This window comes from Physeter macrocephalus, chromosome 14 (genome assembly GCF_002837175.3).
Source record: "Physeter macrocephalus isolate SW-GA chromosome 14, ASM283717v5, whole genome shotgun sequence".
NCBI classification, from domain to species: Eukaryota; Metazoa; Chordata; class Mammalia; order Artiodactyla; family Physeteridae; genus Physeter; species Physeter macrocephalus.
In genome coordinates, this window is record NC_041227.1 from 102,982,746 (window position 1) to 102,992,261 (window position 9,516).

Below are 9,516 nucleotides of genomic sequence, written 5' to 3' on the forward strand. Positions count from 1 at the left end.
GCAGCATGCGGGATCCTCCTGGACCGGGGCACGAACCCGTGTCCCCTGGATCGGCAGGTGGACTCTCAACCACTGTGCCACCAAGGAAGCCCCAGAATTTCTTTTTATCCACTGACTTTACGATTTTCAACTTGCATATTGTGTTTTGAACTCACTTGTCATCCTGGTGGTTTCTTCATTAATGAGTTAAATAAAACTTTAATATATAGTTTCTGTGCATTTATACTGGAAGTATGATTTTCATCTTTTAAAACTAATGCTTTGAAATAACCTAAATCCATCCATAAAGGACTGGTTGAATACATTACAATGCCTCTACATGAAGGAATACTATGCAGCCTTTAAAAAGAGGCAGGTTTATACATAGCTACTCCATGGGGGCGAGATCTTTGTTTGGTTCCCCAATGAACCTAAGCACCTAGAATAGTGCCTGGGCACACAGTGTTCTTAGTTTGCTTCCGGCTGTGATAACAAACAATTCCAAAATATCAGTGGCTAACACGCACATACACACAAAACACATTTATTTTTTTCTCATGGACATGTCAGGTAGCTATGGTGGCACTGCTCCAGGCTGAGGGTCACAGGCTGGGTTGAGGTTGTCTTCTAGTGTCTTCTTGTTTAGGGACCACTGATGTGTAAGAAGTATATGTTAATACAATGCCTCTTAAAGCCTCTACTTTGAGTGACACATTATCACTTAGGTCTGCAATCCACTGGTCAAAGAAAATCATATGGCCAAGTCCAAAGTCAAGAGAGAAGAGAAGTATACTTCACCTTCTTTACAGAAAGAGCCTCAAAAGTCACATGGCAGAGAACAGGATGTATAACCCTCTTATGAGGAGTGGAGAACAATATTTCAATCTAGCATAATGCTCAATAAATATATGTTAAATGAATGAATTGAATGAACAAACTCCAAGAATTCAGGGGGAGAAAAAGGCAGGGGGCAGAACTATGGTACAAAGTATGCCACCATTTATTTTTTAAAATATAAATATAGAGAGAATGTATAGAAGTATGCTTGAATATGCCTTTACTATCTCTAGGAGAAAGCTCAAGAAGCTGGTACCTGTGGTTGCTGCTGGGAGAGGAACCAGGAGCCTGGGGGTGAGGAATGGGAGGAAAGCTCACCATTCAGTATCATGTGTATGTATTACCTATTAAAAAATAAAGTTAACTTCTCTACGGAGGAAATAAAAAGAACAATCCAACACAGTCTGACTGTAGAGTCCAAACACTAAAACCCTACGCTATGATATCTTTGGGAGAAAGCCATGGATCAGAAGACTTCCTTTTGTTCTTAATTCATCGCAGACAAACCGTGCATGGCATCTCCTTTGTCTCAGGTTCCTGCAGACTCACCTATAGCACAACACCAATTACAACAAAATTCCATCCCTGCCAATTTTTAAATGTTCCAGAACCATAATTTTCAAACCCAGGGGAAAGCTTCAGGAATGGAAGTCTCTGAAGAGAGAGGGGTGAAGCTAGTTCATCCTGATCTTTTCAACCAAATTAGCTCTGTTTTTAGCTGTTTTGCTTCTGAGTTTAAATAAAACCCTTCTCCTTATAGTAAAATGAGATGATGACTATAGCTCTCTCATACTCACTCTGTGCTTCTGTGTGGAACAGTACAATCCTTAGGCACCCTCAGAACTTCAGGTAAAGTTCCCCTCCAGCAGTAACAATAAGGAGAATCAAAATGTGATGGAAGAGATTGGACATCTACACAAAAGACTCCCTTCGTCAGCAAATGGGTAGATAGAGATTTAGGAGTGTCCATATCCAATTAGGGATTGGGGCATAATTTCTAAGTAAGAACGATTGTATACGTATTGCTATTGTATCCAAAGCTGTAAAATATTCTAGTCTCTGAGTGAATGCATTGTGTTATATATTGTCTGAAGAATAGCCTCCTTCATTACTGAGATATCCCAGCAAAGAATGGGAATTCCACGACTGGAGGGTTGACAGTGGCACCTCACTCAATGGTTTCCTCTCAGCAGAGCCTGGGGAAACTTGCAGTTGAATGTGCCCTGTTTAATGGATTTACAGATTGTATTATACTACGGTGTCAAGTTTTCACTAAGTTAACCCTCATAAAATGGACAAGAGCATCCCGAGTTTCCTGCAAAGAAACAGCAAATTAAAGATAATGCTAATAATTAAAGCCCAAGCCTGCAAGAAAGTGGTGGGGTTGACATTTCTCTTACCTTTTTTTTTTTTTTTTTTTTTTTTTTTTTTTTGTGGTTTGCGGGCCTTCCTCTGCTGTGGCCTCTCCCGTTGCAGAGCACAGGCTCCGGACGCACAGGCCCAGCGGCCATGGCTCACGGGCCCAGCCGCTCCGCGGCACGTGGGATCCTCCCAGACCAGGGCGCGAACCCGGTTCCCCTGCATCGGCAGGCGGACGCGCAACCACTGCGCCACCAGGGAAGCCCTCTCTTACCTTTAATATAAGTTGTCAGCCACATTACTCAGTAGAAAGCAATAACCTTCTTGTCGGATCTGACAAGAAGATGAAACCAAAAAAATTCAAAATTATCCACAGATGATTTGAAAAAATGGATTTACTTTTTTTGTTGTTGTTGCTGTTAGGAACGTATAACCAGAAATGTTTGGAGACCCCTGGTTTGAAAAAATGACCCCTGAAGAGCAAGAATTTGTCAGTGACTCTCCAATGTGGTTCAGACAGAAGGTGCCCAGCCAGAATCTGGGATATTTTATTCTGCTTAATGGGTCACCCCTACAGAGAGGCTGAATGACTCCAGCTACTGTAGCTTGATGATACCGTCTTGTAAGATCACCTAACTCATTTCTCGATTATATTCTTTTTATTTTTTGGCCACGCCAAGCGTCATGTGGGATCTTAGTTCCCTGACCAGGGATCGAACCCACTCCCCCTGCATTGGAAGTGCGGAGTCTTAACCACTGAACCTCCAGGGAAGTCCCCTTAATTATATTCTTGATTTTCAAGTATAATTTATGGTTCTGATGTGGCTCCGCATGTTGTCTTTCTTACAGATGTTTGAGAACGTACCATACAGTGTCAATGCCTGGTCATTGCATTATTCCAATATTGGACTCTTGTGAGCTTGGTTAATGTGGGTCCCACCCCGAGAGACTGCTCACCTCTAAGTGTTATGACAAAAGGAATTCCTGGATTTGTCAGAGTGATGCCCAGACCCTAGAAGACAGGGACCCTCAGTTTCCCCAGATGACTTCATCTCAGTACTCTCTCCTGGCAGTGCTGTAACCTAAATTCTTTTACCGAAGACCCTGAAAAGTAATACATATAGGAACCTGGGCCTAGTTTCTAAAAGAAGGGAGTTTCTAGCTCTGAATTGTATTCATTCTGTAGCACATCTAATGCTATTCTTGCTCAGCAGCTTTTTCTTCTGTGCTCTCCGTTTTTGAACAGTGTTAATTCACTAACTTGAAAGCTGATTGTTGCTTTGGTCTGCCAGGCACCAAGGCCCAGGCTCCCAACAAAGGCTCTTCAGACAATACAATAGCCAAGATAAACTGACCCGCAGAGCTGAGTTTACATAGGCTCCAAGCTGCCTCTCTGCTCTCCTGGCCTGCTGCTGCAGCAGACTGCTAGATGATTGCACAGCCAGCCTCCGGAGCATTCTCCCTCCCGGACTCTTCCTTCTTTGAATAAAACTGACATAGATCCATTTCCTTTAGTCAAATGACAATATCATCAGCTGTCTCAGCAGCTTGGCTGACCAGACTTTTATTTTTGCCTCACTGCCTGTTGGCAATATTCCAACTCCAGCAATTTCTAGGAGTGAAGAGCAGCCTATGCAGCAAAGGTAGGGTGGGCCTCATGAAACTGGGCTGACTTTAGATCAATTAGGACTGCCAGGCGTTCTCAGCCTCGGTTGCATATTAGAGTCACCTGGAGAGCTTTTCAAACATAGCAATGCCTGTGCTGAACTCCTAGCAATTGTGATTTAATTAGTCTGGGGTGGAACCTGGGCATGGATGCCTTTAAAAGCTCCCCAGGTGATAAGTGCAGTCAGTGGTGAAGACCACACACTTGGGATCTTATCCTCCAAGGGAGGATTTGAGGCTGGTACAATTCTTTTCTAAGCTAAAGCTAGAAAAAAGCTTCTAGTCTAAAGCTCCCTCCATCATCTCCACAAATTCAGTTTTGCAATTAGCTCACAGACATATTTGCAAAAAGCTGCACAAGTAAACATGTGTTAATGATACAATGCCACACTTCACAGGTTCCAAGACATTTTCTCATATATTCTTTCCTTTGACTCAAAATAACCCAGTGAGGTAAACAGGACAGGTACTATTATCCACAATTTTCTGGTAAGGAAATTGGTATCCTGAGCCAACTGAGGACACAGACTTCTGGTTTTTGTTCAGCACTTTTTTTTTTTTTTTTTTTTGGCTGCATTGGGTCTTCATTGCTGCACTCAGGCTTTCTCTAGTTGTGGCGAGAGGGGACTATTCGTCATTGCGGTGCGCGGGCTTCTCATTGTGGTGGCTTCTCTTGTTGCAGAGCACGGGCTCTAGGCACACAGGCTTCAGTAGTTGTGGCACGCAGACTCAGTAGCTGTGGCACATGGGCTTAGTTGCTCTGCAGCATGTGGGATTTTCTCAGACCAGGGCTTGAACCCGTGTCCCCTGCATTGGAAGGCGGATTCTTAACCACTGCGCCACCAGGGAAGCCCCTGTTTAGCACTTTTTAAATTACATAATATATACTCTACAGTGACATGCATAACCTCGGCTGTCACATATAGGGAGGAAATATTGCACAGGAGTTGAAAGCAAAGATTGTAAAATCAGATGTAAAAATTTGGGTTTTAGTTTTCTCACATATTAGTTTTATGATATTGGGCAGATATATAATCTCTCTGAGACTCAATTTTCCTCTACCGGATATAGTCCTGGAATACCACCTTCAAAGGGGTATCAGTGAGATATAATTGTTGATATTCTCATTATATGATCATGACACATTTACCTACTTGTGAGGATAGAAATAATTTCTAAGAATTATTTAAAGTTGGAACTTCCCTGGTGGCGCAGGGGTTAAGGATCCTCCCGCCAATGCAGGGGACCCGGGTTCAATCCCTGGTCCGGGAAGATTCCCACATGCCATGGAGCAACTAAGCCCGTGAGCCACAACTACTGAGCCTGTGCTCTAGAGCCCGTGAGCCACAACTACTGAAGCCCACGTGCCTAGAGCTCACGCTCCGCAGCAAGAGAAGCCACCGCAATGAGAAGTCCACACACCGCAACAAAGAATAGCCCCCACTTGCCACAACTCTGAAAGCCATGCACAGCAGCAAAGACCCAATGCAACCCAAAATAAATAAATAAATAAATTTTTTTTTTAAGAATTATTTAAAGTAGTTGGGCTCCTTTATTCAAAGTTTTCTGCAGTATCAATCTTTGGCTTTCTTACCTGATACTCTGCAGAAAATGAGGGGCTTGATTGGTACTTGATAGTGGCATTTCTCACTACAGTTATCAAATGATTCCTTTTAAATCAGAAATCAGAATTCTAGCAAATCCACCATTTTAAATTTTTCTTCGTTTATTTTACCAAGGCAGGGCTTTATCAGGTGATTTTTTTTTTTTCTGGCCATACCACATGGCATGTGGGATCTTAGTTCCCTGATCAGGGATCGAACCCGTGCCCCCTACAGTGGAAGCGCAGAGTCTTAACCGCTGGACCCACTGGATCGCCAGGGAAGTCCCCAGGTGCTTTTTAAAAAATTAATAGACCTAATTTTTAGAGCAGTTTTAGATTTACAGAAAAATTAAGCAGAGGACAGAGTTCCCATATAATCCTTCCCCTGCACACAGTTTCCCCTATTATTAAAAATTTTTATTAGTATGGTACATTTGTTATAATTAATGCACCCTTGTTGACATTTTATTATTAATTAAAGTTTACAGTTATTCAGGTTTCCTTATTTTTTACCTAGTGCCCTTTTTCTGTTCCAGAATCTCATTCAGGTACCACCTTATCTTTAGTTGTCATGTCTCCGAGCTCCTCTTGGCTACGACAGTTTCTCAGACTTCCCTTATTTTTGATGACCTTGACAGTTTCGGGCAGTCCTGGTCAGGTATTTGTAGGATGCCCCTCTATTGGAATTTGTCTGATGTTTTTCTCATGATTAGACTGGGGTCATGAGGTTTGGGGAGGAGGATCACAGGGGTAAAGTGCCATTTTCATCACCTATGTCAAAGGTACATACTATGATTATGATTCAGTGTTGATGTTGACCTCTGTCACCTGGCTGAGGTCGTGTTTGTCAGGTTTCTCCACTGCAGTTACTCCACACTCCCCTTTCTTTGGCAGCAAATTAGTATGTACAAACTACATTATGGGAATTAAGCTCCCCTCCTTTAGAGTGGCATATCTACGTAGTTTATTTGGAATTCTTCCGCACAGAAGATTGAGCAAATGCTTTTGTTCATAAACCTTTTGCTGTCGTCACCCACCAAGTCATGACAATTAACCTACTTGGTAGTGGCCATAGGCCTGTATGTTCCAGAATAGAACCATAATGGGGTCTAGGGAGACCTCTTGTGGCTAAATAAGGGCATAACCAGTCAGCTACAGGTTCTCACTACGCCACCAACATCCCTCCAGTTGTCCGGTGGTTCTCAATCAAGAGCGATTTTGCCCCCCAGCCCCAGGGAACATTTAGCAATACCTGGAGATGTCTTTGCTTGTCACACTTTTGGGGGGTGATGCTACTGACATCTAGTATGAAGAGGCCAGGGATTCTGCTAAGCATCCTACAATGCACAGGACACATACAACAAAGAATTATCTGAGCTGACATATCAATAATGCTGAGGTTGAGAAGCCCTGTGGCCAACAGCTGTATACAAGTGTGTAAAGGTGACAGCTATGCTCAAAGGAATATTGTTATAACAGGGACGGGGGGAAGACCCTGTTTTGTGGGAAAAGAAAAAGAACAAATTCTTCAATAAAATATACAGCTCAACACTACTGATCACAACAGAGATAGAAGAAATGGTGAAGTGACTTCTGGACATGTGCAGTTTCTTTTCTTTTCTTTCTTTCTTCTTTTTTTTTTTTTTTTTTTTGGACCTGAGTGGCAAGAGCTCATGCTACAGAGCTCAACAGAAGCAAATGGAAACGGGGAGCTCTTCTGAGCAGAAGAGGTACAGGTAGGAAAGAAATTGGACTGGAGCCAGTGTTTTGAGAAGGGGATTATGTGATAAAATTGTTCATTTCCGATAATTGTTTTAAAACTAAGAACAGGGCTTCCCTGGTGGCGCAGTGGTTGAGAGTCCGCCTGCCGATGCAGGGGACGCGGGTTCGTGCCCCGGTCCGGGAAGATCCCACATGCCGCGGAGCCGCTAGGCCCGTGAGCCGTGGTCGCTGAGCCTGCGCGTCCGGAGCCTGTGCTCCGCAACGGGAGAGGCCACAACAGTGAGAGGCCCGCGTACCGCAAAAAAACAAAAACAAAAAACTAAGAACAGTCTTGAGGGAAAAAATTTTAGCCAGTCCAATTGAACAACCACAATCCACAAATACTTTCAATTGTATTTCCTATACATACATATTTTTATGCTGTGGCAATTGATGAATATGACCATCCATATTCTGCTTTTTTCACTGAATATTTTATCTGAAAATTTTTTCCTATTCCTAGAGTCTCCATTATCTTTCTTAATGTCTCTGTGATATTCCATAACATAGTTGCAACATACTACAGGCATTCTTCTATTGTTAGACAATAACATGGTGTCAATTTTTCCCTTTTCTAACACTGCAACATAGTGTTTTTCTACAGTTAAAGTGTTTCCTTAGGTTTCCTTTCTAGGAGTCAGATTCTAGGGTCAAAAAGTATCAACAGTATGGCAATGACGTAGCAGAGTGGATAGGAACACAGAATTTGAAATTACACAACCTGGGTACAAAATTCACTCCTGCCCATTACCACCTACATGACTTGAATGATTTGCTTAAAGCTCCCATATCCTCCGGGGACTGAGGTTATGATCCTGTATGCCAAGTACATGGCACAGATCCTGGCAAATAGACAAATTACTGTTGCTGTTAACAAATTACTGTTACAGTTGTTGCTGAGCCCACCCACCGCAAATAAGACCCGGTGCAACCAAGTAAATAAGTAAATATTTTTTTAAAAATCTAATTCTGATCAAAACTCCTGGTTCAAAACCTTTGCTTACCCCACAGCGTTTCTGATAAAGTTCAAACTCCTTAATTGTGGCTTGCTGGCTCCTTAGTTGTGGCATGCATGTGGGATCTCGTTCCCTGAGCAGGGATTGAACCTGGGCCCCCTGCATTGGGAGCGCAGAGTCTTAACCACTGCGCCACCGGGGAAGTACCCCAGAATTAGATTTTGACAAAAAAAATAATAATTCTGGCACCAAGGATGTCTTAGAATGGGAAGAGAGAAGGCTGGAAAGATGGTGAGAGTCAGATTGTGAAGGGCATTGCATGCCATAGGGAGCTAAATCTGCCTTTTGGACCTTAACCTGCAGATAATGAAGTGATAAGATCAAATAAGTAATGAAGTAGTGGGAATCCCCTGGCAGTCCATTGGTTAGGACTCAGCGCTTTAATTGCCAGGGCCCAGATTCGATTCCTGGTCAGGGAACTAAAATCCCACAAGCCGTGGGGCATGGCCAAAAAAAAATCGAGTAATAAAGTAGTAAAATATTCTGTGATGATGAATGGCACAGATAGTATTAACTGTAGGCTTTCAGGGGAGGGAGTTATCACCAAACAGGAGGATAATCTTGTCTTTAAAGTCAGATCTGTGTAGGAATCTCAGCTCTTCCACTCATCTGTGAACAAAGTTTGTAGCCCTTTGAGCCTCAATTTCCTGACCTCTAATAAATAATGAGGCCAGTAATACCTAAATACTTGTTGCAAGTACTATATGAAAAAAACCGATTAAATACCAAACACATAGTATGTACTCAATAAACATTATTTCCAACTGTGCCAGTTCCTACCCCAATTGAGCTTATAGTTGAGAAATTTGCATTATTTCTTATCACTGTTTTCATGCTCCTGTATTTCTCAAAATCCTCTACCCATTTCATTTCTCATGTCTACATTCTGACACTTAAATTCTACCTTAGTTTTTACCTAAAAATTACTTTTTGTTGTGTATCACTTATCCTCTCCCTGTGTTTTACCTTTCTTTTTTTTTTGAATTTTTGAATTTTATTTTATTTATTTTTTATACAGCAGGTTCTTATTAGTCATCGATTTTATACACATCAGTGTATACATGTCAATCCCAATCGCCCAATCCATCACACCACCACCACCACGCCCTGCTGCTTTCCCCCCTTGGTGTCCATATGTTTGTTCTCTACATCTGTGTCTCAATTTCTGCCCTGCAAACCAGTTCATCTGTACCATTTTTCTAGGTTCCACATATATGCATTAATATACAATATTTGTTTTTCTCTTTCTGACTTACTTCACTCTGTATGACAGTCTCTAGATCCATCCACATCTCA

The 9,516-nt window shown here is 42.2% G+C and overlaps 1 protein-coding gene across 1 annotated transcript in view; it reads left to right on the top strand.

Annotated features, from left to right (window-relative positions):
- The window catches only part of LOC129392724 (uncharacterized), an 80,200-nt gene that overhangs the window by 27,702 nt on the left and 42,982 nt on the right, over positions 1–9,516 (top strand). Inside the window, exon 6 of the mRNA XM_055089788.1 lies at positions 1,050–1,149. Within this exon, the coding sequence (XP_054945763.1) occupies positions 1,050–1,149 (100 nt within the window). The remainder of the gene's footprint in view (positions 1–1,049; positions 1,150–9,516) is intronic.